At 41.3% G+C, this 14,851-nt stretch overlaps 1 protein-coding gene across 2 annotated transcripts; it reads left to right on the top strand.

The window, feature by feature from the left end:
* The first annotated feature begins 4,096 nt into the window (after positions 1-4,096).
* Positions 4,097-14,304, top strand: pmp22b (peripheral myelin protein 22b). Of its 2 annotated transcripts, none has more exons than XM_034107442.2 (5): positions 4,097-4,261; positions 7,343-7,433; positions 7,691-7,784; positions 10,929-11,069; positions 11,984-14,304. In XM_034107442.2, exons 2-5 carry the CDS (start codon positions 7,356-7,358, stop codon positions 12,142-12,144), a joined length of 474 nt encoding a protein of 157 aa, XP_033963333.1. In that variant the 5' UTR covers positions 4,097-4,261; positions 7,343-7,355; the 3' UTR covers positions 12,145-14,304. The 2 variants fall into 2 exon arrangements, with proteins under 2 accessions (XP_033963333.1, XP_033963332.1); XM_034107441.2 differs by lacking the exon at positions 4,097-4,261 and adding an exon at positions 6,361-6,538.
* Positions 14,305-14,851: the final 547 nt, after the last annotated feature.

Genomic DNA, 14,851 nt, shown 5'->3' with positions numbered 1-14,851 from the left:
ACAAAAACACACGATCACACTTCTTGACCCAAACCTTTGGCTTCACCGAGGAATGTGCAAACACAAATACTGTTTGAGTTCTAACATAGTCCGCACAATAGTCACTACGTCTCCAATCAGTACATTGATCAACGTTATCAGAACAAAGAAGAGACGACATCATTTGACTTGTATCTGGTTCCATGTGTTCATTTGGTCATTCTCTCCCCTGCAGTTTATTTCTGTTCAATATCCTTGCTATCTTGTAGCATCAGCGAGAAGATGGTATACGTCTCAGTTATTCCTTTCTTTAATCAAAGTTAATGGAAGTTGACGACAGTCGCTAGCTCCACTGGCAACACTTAAGGATTAGAGATGCAACAGGCGTATGTGCTTTTCTCAGATCTATCATAGAATCTACTTCCACCCTAAATCCTTTCAGAGGCATTAAATAAAAGCATGAACACAGTTTCATTATACAGATTCCAAACAGGAGGGAGGGAGTGGACATAAAGATAAACCACTCTGTGTCTGTGTGAAACTTGCACTTTGATTTAGGTGTAAAGTTTTACAAGTCACCGTCACAGTGGGCTGTCTGCAGAGCAAACAGCATTGTGTTTGACTGTAACCCTCAGGAGCAAGTCAATGGCAGGAGGTCTCTGCCATGGTTTCCTGCATGCAGTGTGTGTTTAACGTGTAGTCCCTCTCCTGTGCCCAGGCACATTCCTGAGTCCTTGTATTGCAAAGAAAGGCCCCCTGTTGTCTAGCTCACATCAAAAGACTGCCTGCTCTCATCACCTTGTGATTAAACACACTGACAGATAGCACAGAGTTGAGTTTTTCAGATCCAACCCCCCAATCTGTCCTTTCTGCTTTCCCGCTCAGAAACACATCGTGGATATACTCATGAAATGCCACTTAAGTAGAATGAACCCCTCTTTCTATGGCCCTTTGAGGTTAGGGTCTCTGTTTGCATGGGACACAAATAGGTTTCCCTATTTTACCTCCTCTCCCACCCCCACATATGGGGAATGTACTCTGGAATTCTTACCGCAGTCCAGACATATTGGCGGTTTATTCTTAACGCCCGTTCTTGTTATAGATGCCCTGTGCCCCATGTTATTTTATGTTTCTTACATACCACCATGCCATACTAAAGAGCTGATCGCAGATCACTTGAGACTGGTGTGTTCAACGGCCCAGGGTTTCTTACTCTGCGCTGTAATTACAGACTTAGACTGAGAGTGCATCGTTGAAGGAGAAAAGTGATTGATGTCATGGAGACTATTTGTTTTACTCAAAGTATGACAGTTCAACAATTAATGACCACTGATTACACCATTTGGGGAATTTGGTTCTAAATTGTTTCTCAAAAGACCAAAACATTACTTGATTGTATTACTGCTGATTGGGTTATCATTTGGCTACTGGGTTGTAGATCTCTAAAAGTAAAACACAACCCTGACATATCCTCACATTTGTAAGTTTATGTGTTAGCAAAATGGCCTATTTACACTTCCAGCAATAACAGGACATTACTATCATCCTACACAAGTAATTTGTCTGGACAGACACATGTAAGTGCAAATATTTAGCCTCCTTTTTAGCTCCATTTTGTTCTCCACCAACAACTGAAAGAAATGTCAGAACTAACTTTGGAAGTTGCAAAAAGGTTGTTAAGAGTTCTGAAAGTCAACCATATCTTTACATTAAATGTCTACTAAGTGTTTACAATAAAAATAAGGAATTACAAAGCTTTGAAGAACTGAAAATGTATATGATAATTAAAATGTATTAATAATTAGGATTAGCCCCTACCATATCACATAGTAATATGTATTCAATGTTAATATAAACATGTATGAATGCAGGTTTAGTAATCTGTGCTCAACTCAGTCTAAACTATTCTTAAAAAACATTTCCCTTAGCTGTACCATGTTTTTCTTTTTCAGACACTATTCAAAGTGTAAACTCTTCACAGGTGATTTATGAAGTATATAATTTGTCCAAATTCAATTAGGGCCGTTTGTCTTATACCCTGCTGCAGTAACCATAGTAACAAAGTATAATTGAATTTGAATCCTCTCCTCGCAGCTTTAACTTCAATCTTACACAGAAACGTAAAACCTGAATGGAATGGCAATAATACTGTGCATCATTTTTGTCATATTCATTGTTTGTATTGTAACTTTTAAGTGTTAGTCTAAATGTTAGGCTCACCTGTCTGTTCTGGAAGAGCGATGCCTCCTCTGTTGCTTTAACTGACGCTTCTTCCATCTTTTTCCTTATTAAATAATAGAGTTTTGGGGCATTTTTTCCATATCCAAGCGAGGGCTGAAAAAGGACAGAGGGTGTTGTATGCTGAACCGAGGCAACCATTTGCTTTGTGATTTTGGACTTTATACAAAACAAAACTTGATTACATGCAAGTCACAAATTAATCATGAACAAATGTTTCGGGTGATATATGATGGATAAAACCCCCAAAAGACCTAAATGTGGCCTCTACTGGAAATTCTTCTTTAAACCGCTCAATTATATAAAACATTTATCACTTAATCTCCAGTCCTCTGAAAACTGCTGCAGAGCTCAGTTTGGACTGAACACTAAACATTCATGGGAACCAGCTCTTCCTGCCGCTTCTGGATCCGTGCCAAAGCTCTGAGTTTTCTCAAGAGGCTATTTCACTGCTCCATTATTGGACTATGAAGTGTGTCTATCACTGTAAGCAAGGATAAAACGGAAAAATAAACTAAGCAGGAATCCGTTGAGTAATCGGCCAAGTTACAGCTACGAGGATAGAGAGAGGAAGCTGGAGACGGACAGATAAGGAACATTTTATAGTCTGTGTGGTTTTCCGTCCCAACGGCCATCCTCACATGCAGCGGCTCTGTGTGGCTGATGATAACCAATGTGAGAAATCTTTGCCTCCTTAAACATGTATCCAATCAACATTGTGTCCCCCAGCATTCTGCACATAACTGTGTCTCCAATCAGGCACTGGAAATAAACCAGAGGAGCCTAACTGCTAACCAAAGTTCAGGGGTCCGCCACAAAGACTGGCACACACAGTACAATGTGGAAAAGACAAAGGTCTTTTGGGTCATATGTAATATTGAGTTGAATTCTGGAAAAATCCATAACGTTTAACTGTGAGTCCAATTGTTCACATTGTCCGAAAGAGGAGTGGGAGTAAAATAGAGCGACACAGACGTCAAGACACAGTACTGCAGTCTTTTGTGCTGAATCATAGTGGGGCGAGGGAGACTGTGAGTTATGCACTATGGTCAGACTAAAAGCCACATTTATTAGATTTATCTTTAAAGAGTTTTTCTCTGGAACCAAGGAAACAAGCACAGCATAATACAAAAACGTAACTGGTCCAAATTGCTGTTTGTATTAATAGAATTTGCCTATTCTCATGGATGGTGACCTTGCATACTTTTACTCCAACCACATATGTCACTATTGACCAATTAAATGTCACAGGGTGATGTGTGAATCAGGGCCATGTGATTTCAGTCATGTCAGAAGAGACGGTTATTCAAGATTAATGCAAGAGTTTGCTGACAAGCAAGGCAATGATGCAATCATGAGGCTTTCCACAAACAGTGATATTCTAGGCTGAACATTATAATTAGGTAACTTCATTATTTGATAGATTTCCTAACAAAGCGTTGGTAGTAAAACCCTTAATGTTTCCACCGGAAATGATATCATTATCTTTTGAGCTCGGCCCCCAGACGTCTGTACTCACATCACAGGAGTGTGTTTAGTTAAGGGACAGGGCTTGGTTTCCACATGTGTTGTCATCACTCTGTGTCTCTTGATTAAAGTGTGATGACAAGACAAGGATTGTGAGTAGCTTAATACTTATCAGAATAAACAAACACAAAATATTTACCTCTCATCTCTAGTATCCCCAACTTTCTTGTCCTACATGCAATTGCTTGCTTTATATTGCTTAACAACTATGCTGTATGTGTGCGTTTGTGTAAACAGTTAGGGAGTTCTGGCCAGAAACATCTGACGTTAGAGGAGAGAGGGGCAGTCGCGGCTGCAGTAGGAGGGGAGCTATTAAACTACTGCAACTCAGAGGTCCGACAGTCAGCGGCACTTCCCATGCTGATGACAGGACACCAGGGCTGACCCACCTTTGACCGACAGCTGTCAGAACCTGACCGACACGGCTTAAAGACAAACAGCGACGCAGACAGGCCTTCCCTCTGACATATCATCAGCTGGATCCACTGATTCAAAGTCCAGCTGAATAATATATACTGTGAGTATGAGCCATTCATTCATCACAGCTAATGGGATCTTAGTCTAGATAAGCAATATTACATTCAATGGAATCAAGTGAAAGCAGCCTGTCACATTGTTTTAAAATCAGCAACAATGGAAATGCCAAGGCAAAGTGCCGGTCCATTTGCTATCTCTAATCTTGAATTCATTTGGTTTTGGTAGAAACAAAAACATCAGTTATGCACGCTTGCATCTGCTCTTACACTCTAATCCGTGTTGTTGGTATGTGGATGGTGTCACTGTAACTTAATCTACCCTCCTGGCCGAGGTCTTATCTATGGTTTTGGTATGCACTCGTACCGTCTGCCGCACTAACTTGAAGATAAGTCTGAGCGTTTTAACGACAGAGGTGAAATGTAAGACGCCGTTCCAGATGTAACATTCAGTATCTCGGCCTGAATGTTTGTTATGTGGTTCTCCCTGGAAAGTTTGGCCGCAAGTCCGGGCTTCACAAACGCAGTAAACTTAACACTCCCATGTCCACTCATTGTAGGTCTTTTACAAACATTGACATATAAGGGATGGGGATGGGGAGCGCCGGCAGAGTTCTCCTGTACAAGTCGCATATTTTTTTGGAGCAGAACACATATGATCAGGGTTAAGACCTGATAATTCAGTAAACATATTACACGAGTACAAATATCTGAGAGACAAAGAGGTTCTTCTATGCTGCACTAGTTGAGAATGTCACATACTTTGAGCTACAACGCATCCACTCGGAGCACTTCATGGCCTTGTAACTGTCCCTTTCATGTGTGTGTGTGCACGAGCCCAGCAGAAAGGCCTCTGGTCTCATGTGAGTGTGAGAAACACATGCAGAGGCATCCAGGAAGTGTGAGCTAAGTGGTGAAGAATAGAGAGAGTGGATGTTGACAGGGGTTATCTGAGATCGGACAGCTCTTAAGCCGGCTAATGCATATAACACGTATGTTTCAAAATCTGCTGCAGCATCGAGGAAGCCCAGTATTTTTGCTGTGAAGAGTATACAATCAGTGAAGGAGCTTGCATTTCGATGACCTTGATAAGTCCAGTTGTATTATGACCAAATGAAAATTATAGTGTATTTTCAAAAATGCTAAAGAATGAAGAAGCCCAACAACAGCTAAGTTATCACCAACAGAATGTTTTCTTTTACAGCAGGTGGTTTTTGTATCTCTTAACCCTTGAAAAGATAAGGTAGTAGATTCATACTTTCAAATATTTACACTTTTGACCACTCCCTGTCCTGCCTGCATACATTTCCCTGGAATTCCTTTGATTGCAACACCACCCATATGTATAGGCCTAACCTCAGAGGATACTTTTTTGTACACATTACCAACAGGGGCTGCAGTCCCAGGTCAGGGTAGAACGGTATCTCACTCCCACTGCAAATTAGTCATGTCAAACAGAGGAGAGCCCCAGATGCTATCTGTCCGAGGCATACCCATCCACACTTCGACACATACTGTGAGTCACGAAGCCGACTAGATGACTACCAGAGGGAGAAGACCCACACCACAACAATGTTTTTGTTTCTAATTGCCAGGGCAACGAGAAGCTACGTTTACAGAGAAACATTGCATCTTGGAAGAAGTCCAAGATTTTGTATTCTATACTGTGAGATATATGCAATGAAATGCATGACAATGCTTGTTTTGCTAAAACAGCTATCTTGAATGACAAGCAAACATATAACGGTCGAAATCAAGCTGTTAGAGTGCATTAAAAACCACTATATGATTCTCTAAAATGTTTACATTTATTTTTGATATTATTCTGAATAATATCTATATGGAAATATCTTTATTTAACATAAACTGAGCAGCAAAAAAAAAAGGAATTCCCCAGTACAGTGCACTATTCTAAAGTGCTATAAAAATGTGTTTCCGTCAAAGAGAACAGGAATAAATACTAGAAAGCAGACAGCTGTTTTAGTTACCATGACAGCTTAACAATGAACAGTCGGGTCAGTACAGATACAGAAAGTTAGTAACTAAGGCAACCCATGCGCTATTGCGCACGGCGCATCTATATTGGGAACCCTGGCCGTGCACCAGAGGGTCACTCTCCATGACGTAGCGACGCACGCAGGGCGTTGTTCTCCCATAATGAGACACTTTATAACAGAACGTCAGTACTGGCATCAATAGTCTGAGAGCAACTTTTAGGACTGAGGAACTACCGCTGTTGGACTCGTTTGTGAAGACGTGCTTTTGCTTGTTGTAAGCCTCAACCCCTTTTTTTTTGTGGAAATACAAGCTCGCCGCTCAAAGTAAGTGGACCTTTTTTCCTAACTTCCTTGTATTCAGCTGCACTCAGTCAGTCCTGGCGGATTAAAGAAGGGAACGCGCCTTTCGCTGGGACACCCGACGCTCCATTGCGCGCACAGACTGGATGATTGGGCTGTCATCGCAGAAAATAAGCTTATTTGGTCGTTTAGAAATTATTTTATTCAATAAATGCACTGAATATTGTTCTACTTTGTTACCTTCTTTAAAGTGGTTCTTCATTGCTTTGTTATACAATTATGAGATCGACTTCTTATTACTCATTTTCTTTCCATGACTAGATAAACCGTCAATTTCAGGCAAATCGCAAAAGAACAGAACTTAAAACATGAAAAATCACCGCAATTCAAAATAATCAAACTTTTAAGAAATGTTTCTATTATTATAGATAAAAACAACAAATGAGATCCTTAAAATTAGCTAAACGTAAATCAAACTTTCCAGATGACCAACAATTACTTTTTTTTTTTTTTTTTAAATGGTGATATGTTTACTGGTAATTGACATACTGCATAAACGTGAAACATCCAGAGAAGTTTCTCCAAAAAGGCTGTCAGTGTTTAACGTGCTGCAGCGACACACCCATGTCCCAATAATCACACACACACACACACACACACACACACACACACACACACACACACACACACACACACACACACACACACACACACACACACACACACACACACACACACACACACACACACACACACACGCACACACGCACGCACGCACGCACACGCACACACTAAAAGACACCGTCTCCTCTTCTCATTACTGCCCAGACCGCCTGAAAAGATGCTGCTCCTGCTCCTGGGAATCGTCCTCCTGCACATTGCTGGCCTGGTTCTCCTGTTTGTGTCAACAATTGTCAGCGTGAGTAAAACTGTTATTATGCTTTCCCCCCCCGTTTTTGTTCAGATGCAATTGTAAGGATTAAAGATGAATATACGAAAACACATATGCTGCAGAATCAGTGTTGAAGCTTACTGAAATGTAAAACCATCAGAAATAAATACAGGTTAATAGATTGTTTGCCTCCCACACTTTATAGTGGTGTCTTTGAATATGGCATATATTTTTTCTGACGCTCTACACACACAACTGATCAAGTTGTATGTTTTTGACAACAGGTATGGATATCAGGTGAAACTAGCACCTCAGACCTCTGGCAAAACTGCTCTACTATCAGTGTGGGATCCCACTGTGATCCAGGATCAGCTGGAGGTAAGACTCATTTGACTATTTTCCTTTAGGCCAACTATTGTTACAAAACATCTCAAGATTTGTTTCCCACTGATAAGTCACCCTTCAAGTTTACTTTGAGCAAAATAGTCTCCCCTAATAGCACTGAAACCAGTTTAAACCATCCAAATGGTACATTTGTAAAAATGACTTGAAAAACAACATTTGCCATGTTAATGATGGTGGGTGTGTCACAGCTCCTATGGGACTCTGGCGCCATCTAGGGCAGAGAATGTGCCAGTGCTGTGTTCAAGTGCTAGCTGATAGGCTGCCACTGTATAAATAGTCGTGGGGTGGGGTGATGTCCATATTCAGGTCCCGTGTTGGGAGTCCATAGTTACAGGAGCCTGGGAGTTGTGGAGGATCAGGGTGGGGCTGCAGAGAGTATTTAAAGTGTTACATCTATGTATGTACGTGTGTGCGTCGGCATGCCTGCGACAGAGTCTTTGAAAGCAGGGAGACCTTGGACTACCTCATTCAGAACATAGCATTCTGACGGTGGGTCCCACCCAGTGTCAGATCATAGTGTCCAGTGTTAGTTTGCAGGGATCATCGGGACAATCTAAGGCAGCAGCAGCTGTAGGGTTACATATTTATTTAGACAGTCAGCCCCCTCATGTTTGAATTAGATGGCATAAGATTCAACTCTTTTTTAAAAACCCTTACCTAATAACATTTTAATTCTCCTAAAATGTATTATTAAGCATAAACGTGAGATCACTGTTTGGCAGCTGTATGCTTTGCTACTAAATGTGCCGTCACAGTGGTGCAGGAGGTACTGGCTGCATGTAGGTGATGTCATTTGTCTAGAATGAGCCGTGCTCAGCCAGTGTGTGTTTTGTCAGGGGCAGCAGCACGCGCGCGCACGCGCACACACACACACACACACACACACACACACACACACACACACACACACACACACACACACACACACACACACACACACACACACACACACACACACACACACACACACACACACACACACACACACACACACACACACACACACACACACAGCGCCTGCCAGGTAGTTTCATGGCACGGCCAGTTTGTTTGACTTGCTTTCATTATTTGCACTGACGCACAGTGTTTGTTCAAGAAGGCCCCCGCAGGTCTGGGTCTGCGCTTTGGCTGTGGGAGATGGAAGATAGTGGACTCTCCTGACGTGGCGGCCAAGCCTGCGTTCAATAGAGTTTTCTGAAGCTTTGCTGAGCTGTCAAGTTCCTTCTGAAGTGAATCATAATCATCATAGTGAGGTGCCTTGGTTACCAACATATTGGCTCCATTTACTTTTGATGACGCCAAGGTGAGAGATGCACATGTCACAGTTATCACATCCCAGTTCAATATCACTTCCGTACAGCCAGGGAAATTACTTCATAGAATGTAATCTCTTCTGCTTCCATGCAGTTCAACTACACATAAACATAGTGAAGTAAATACTACAGTGGTTTGTTGTTGAGCTGTGCGGCCAATGGGGTGTAGGGCCTCAGAAGAGAATACAGAAACCATCAACAGTTTGTGTCCCGTTTGGTATTACAGTAAAACGCTTGAGTAGAAGAACTAAGTGTCTGCATTGTAATAACAACACAATAACAACACCATGGCGTTCAAGTACATTTTTTAAATATGAGTCAGACTTGCTTATCAGTGATATTCAGTGAGTCCTGAACCGCGCCCCTTGTTAGGAAATGCCCCATGTCACTGTTTCCTACTAGTGGTCAGTGAAGGAAGGAAGGAAGGACAACAAGATGTCTGTTTATCGGAGAGCAGTGATGGATTGTCGGTATTTATAGGTGAGCACTATTCATAGGGGCAGGGATGGAACATTTCACCCATTTCTCACAGTGTTATCACCGAGTATTATGTAACATCTGAAAACAGCATCATTAGAAGGGAATCTAATTGTTGCTCCGGTGTGGTATTTCTGCTGGCTGCATTTTATGGATGGAGATTTGCAGCGTGTCGTATTTCCTCCCATATCTCGTCCCCCCTCGAGCCAATGATCATCAGGACATATTATAGCGCTGTTATGTCTGGTAACCTGACTCTATCCTGGTAACCCTGTGCCATCATTCAAGATCTTGTTTCCTTTTAAATCTATAACGCAGTTCTTTGTTTTCCAGGAAAACGGCATGATTCTTTATAAATGTGAACAGATAGACACATTCAGGGATATTAAATGTTTTCATTTAAGCTTACAATGTGGTTAGTGTAAGTCATTATATCACACAGCCGTATCATTCATTAATCATTATTTTTGTAACATGAGCGGTAATAAATCATCCATCGTGCCTTTTTTTTTTACAACATGTTGTAAGTGCCCCCCATTAAACCACCACACGCCTGTGATTAACATAATGCAAAAGGATCGATAAACCAAAGATGCTTGAGAATGTTGAAGCAATCACATCCAATATGGATGTCAGAGATCAGCAGTGGCGTGCATACAAATGGAGATATAATAAAACCGCTCTTTTTATAGGGCTTGTCTGGAATAATTGCTAATGCTAGACGGTGGACGCCAACGCATAACCACATTGAGCCAGTTGTTTGCTGTTCAATATCTTGTGACATGGCAGCTTTTTGTGCCACAAAACCATGACAGTAGTAGCAGATACCAAAAAAGAGAAGAGTTAGATAGATACAGAGGAGTAAAAGTAAATGCCAAGGAAACCAAAGAGGACAACAAGGCACCATGGATGACCCTCAGATAAGTGATAGACCCTGCTTGGAAAACGTTGGTTTCCTGGCACGATTGTAGCACAAACACACACTCCAAAGAGAGCACATGTAGATGGTCTCCCCCATCAACACAGGTGTCTAATGGGTTAGTGGGCTTATAGCCTTGGAGAACTAGCAGTGCCGATCGATGGTACATTCAGTCAAAGGTCCTGCTGTGAGGGTAGCACGGAGCTTTTAGGAACAAGATACCTACGTTTCATTGTTATTGATCCATTACACATTCTCAGAAGTCAACATTACTTTCAGAGGATGCTTCAATTCAGCAGGGACAAAACCAGCAGGCTTTGGCGTTTCGTTTTTTTATACGAGCCTTCCATTGTCATGCGCTCCTTAGGACAATTGTAATAAATTAAACACTCTTCCTCTCTCCTGCAGAATGGATTCAGGCAGTCCAGGCTCTCATGATCTTGTCCATCATCTTCAGCTGCATTTCTCTCCTGCTCTTCTTCTGCCAGCTCTTCACTTTGCAGAAGGGCGGACGCTTCTTCCTCACTGGAACCTTCCAGATCCTTGCCAGTAAGTTCAATTCTCCCTTTAACGTCTTCTCCCCAAATTAATGAATATCAGATGGACATTATATTAGCTAGTGTCAACACAAAATGTCCCAAGAGATTTATGTTGAATCTGGTATGACTCCAGCTTGGGAAACTAAATATCATAATGGCCATATCCCAGATTCCAAGTGACATCTTCAAATGAGTTGTTTTGTTCGACCAACAGTCCTGAACCCAAAGGCATTCCATTGTCAATAACATAAACAACTCACATTTGAGAAGTTGTACACATGAGTTCTCAGCCACTTTACAATTCACTAAATACAGTTTCAACATTACTCTAATTCGAACAGTAAGACTTGAGTAGTCTTCAAAATACTGCACTCCAACAAATCCTCCTCCTTGAAAAAAAATCAGAAGCAGATGATAACACTGCATCTACTGTGGAAGAGAATTAGATGAAGTCTGAGCCAGTAGCTAATGGTTTAATTGTCCATTGTTCTCCATGCCCTTTGGCCAGAGAGTGGCTCCACTGCCAGCCCATTGTGTCCCCTCTTGGCAGCCCTTTCCAACATCCCAGGTTGGCTCTCTATAGTGGGCCTTGACTGGCTCCAGGTGCCCACTCAGCCAAAAGGGACTGGCGCTCGGCACACTGCCAGCCGTGCAAGTTGAAATGTCAAGAAGGGCTGGCCGTGTGGGGGTCCGACAAACACATCATGTCATGTCGTACCAGGGAGGTGGGCAGAGCCGGAAAATCTTTCTATGGCTGGCTCCGAGATCAATAAGCATGAACCATTGTGTTGTTGTGGAAGGATGCCTTCTGGGAAACCTGCTCTGCCAGACAGGGTTCGGTCCAGGACACAAGACTGCAGAGAAACATGATCTGATAATTGATGGAGATTATGTCCTAAGTGCTCACTTTTTCCTCCCCTGCAGGTTTGTTCGTGATGAGCGGAGCCATCATCTACACGGTGATGAGTCCGCAGTGGGTGCCGGATACGGAGGCCTTCGGGTACTCCTACATCCTGGCGTGGGTGGCCTTCCCATTGGCTCTGATCAGCGGACTCATCTATGTCATCTTAAGGAAGCGAGAATGAGCCATCACTCCATCCCAGTGTTTCCCAGTAACCCTCTACCAAACTGCAAGTGTCATCAGTTCCACTGAAGTTAAAGATTTGATGCCTGAGTAGCAATGGCCGCTGGAGCCAGCAGGCCAATTCACCCCAATCACAGCGAGTTGGGGTAATACCAAAAATCAACAAGCAAACCAACACAAAAACAACCAATACTGTCTCAGTTAAAATATGTATATAGTATCTATGGTTTAAAACCTATTTATAACACTTTTTACATATATGTACATAGTTGTGTTGCTCTGTCAAAGGATATGTGTAAGAGCTTTGTTTTAGCTGATTAAGTGCCTCAGTGTTTGTTTGTTTGTAATGATGAAATAATTAGATGCTATTTTGTCATGTTTTCCTTTATTTTTTGTTGCCTTTTTTGTTTTGGTAACTGCCAAAGAATTAGTAAAAAAAGCTATAAAGGTATATTAACCAAAGTGCATGTATAGAAATAGAAGGGTTAGAGGGTTTTGTATGGGCTTGCTCGACAAAGACAGAGTGGTAACATCCGGTAATGTAGCATAGCCAGGAAGTATAGATTGGATCCTTTTTCTATTTTGTGACATTTCAAGTTTCAGTGTTTTTATTTTCAGTATTTTTTTAATTTCTTATTTTCAACAAAAGATGGTGCTATGTATTTATCATTCCTATTAATGATAGCATTTACAACAGAGTCACTTTGTAATTGTTTAGAGTCAAACAGCCATTCATTAGAGTAAGAATCAGACAGAGGTGCACCTGTACATACAGGGCCCGACTGCTTCTGTAGGGAACACAGTCTATTCACACAGCAGTGTCTGACCATTTCATTATTCTTCATCTATAACTGTACTTAAAATGCAATTGAGGTGGTGCACTGAAGAAATCAAAAGTGTAATGTCAGTATTATTCTGTAAGTTTGTAAAGTTAGACAACAATACTTCTTATTAGCTTTATTTTACCTTTGTTTGCCTTAATTGTCATTCTGATGTCCATGTTCACCTGGGTGATAAAGTCTCCAGATGAAGAAGCCAAATTGCCTATTAAGTAGAGTACCATAAACAAATAACACTGTGGGGCATTATAGCCTTAAAGTCTACATTTAACATTATTAGAATGAAGTGCCACTGAGTTAAAGCCATATGAGATGATAGGAAAACATAATATGTAGGATTAACTCAACACAAGGTAAAGGACAGAGAGGGTTTGCAGTGATGATTCAAATGTCTGTTTCACATACTTGAAGTGTGGCACGCCGCACTCCTGCCCACTGACGTCTACACGATGATCCACTGTATAAAACGCTGTTCATGTGTTGTGCATAACAGATAGGGATTACAATATAGCCTAAAAACACTCACTCAATAAAACTACTCTCACATGATCTAATACTGTGTATTGAACTGTTACAAGGGACTGGTTTCACGCTAATCATAATGCATGCAGAATTTAATTGTTTAGGCTGTTGTGCTGTCAAACTGTAAAATCCAAAACACACATCTCTGGGCTAAAAAAGCATGGTATAAGAAAACTGCCAGTTAATGGGAATATACATCAAATTCTGATCCAACTGTGGTTTATGAATTTGTTTTGCATGTAAATATCTGATGGATGAAAAGTGTTGAAATGCAGTGTAAATTCCTGTGTACTTTCTAGTCCACCTTAGAGTATGCCATCATACTACGGGAGATCAAATAAGCTGCCTGGTTGCAAATGCTATACGTGACTTGTGTTAGACACACTGGTGCAGAGGCATGGCCGTTGGCACCCGATGCCAGTTATGTAAAACATGCAGCTAGTGTTTCAGACTCATGGCATCAGAAATAAGACGACTTTGACGTGCTTCGAATACGTAAGCAGGGGTCTGTCCTCCACTTGACATCTTCTTGTACCATACTGTAGCCTTCCAAAAAAACCGAGCTATGTTGTGGTGGATTAAAGTATTTAATTCAGAGTTTACACTAGCTAGTCTGCTGTGGTTGTATGTTCATCATTTGGTTCAGTTAGAAGAGAATGTCTCTAATGACAACTGCCCTTTTTATTTTCTGTAAAAGCAACCTTTCAATTGTCTATGCTATGTTTACACCTAAACTTCCAAATGCTCTTCATGTTACCAAAGCTAATTTGACTGAACTCATTAAAGGATGTTTCTCACAACCACGATGGAGCTTTTTTGTGTCTTTTAATACCACTACACATTATGCAAAACATGTCCAATCCATGTCCCACAGAGGTAATATCTTTCTGTTCAAGACTCAAATGACGATGATATCCATTCATTTTAAATACGACAGTCAGTCTACAACCAGCAGTTAATCTGCACCGAGCTGATGATAGGTATATAAATCTCCAGCATTGAATGAGTACCCCCCCTGACTTTGGGAACTGAAATTGGGACACTGCATTCTAGGCTGCATGTTTGAGTGTGTTACTTCAAATGTCTGAGAAAGTCTGTGTGATCATTCATTTTCCCCATGTTTCAAAAATATCCATCTTTTGTTGGGTATACAGGTGTAATTCCATCCGTAAAATGCACTTTTAGATAGATTATCATATTTGGGGTAATGTCGCCATCTGGTGGACGCATAGTAACTGCAACTTCATTATTATATCACAATTGGTTAGCAAATACTGCCTCTATGTGGTGAAATATAGGTACTACAGTCAAATCTGATAGTATACAGTACAAGTATAAAATGGCCAG

Source organism: Pseudochaenichthys georgianus, chromosome 19 (genome assembly GCF_902827115.2).
Source record: "Pseudochaenichthys georgianus chromosome 19, fPseGeo1.2, whole genome shotgun sequence".
Classification (NCBI taxonomy): domain Eukaryota; kingdom Metazoa; phylum Chordata; class Actinopteri; order Perciformes; family Channichthyidae; genus Pseudochaenichthys; species Pseudochaenichthys georgianus.
Note: the sequence above shows the minus strand (reverse complement) of the source record. Positions and strands in the feature narration are given on the sequence as shown.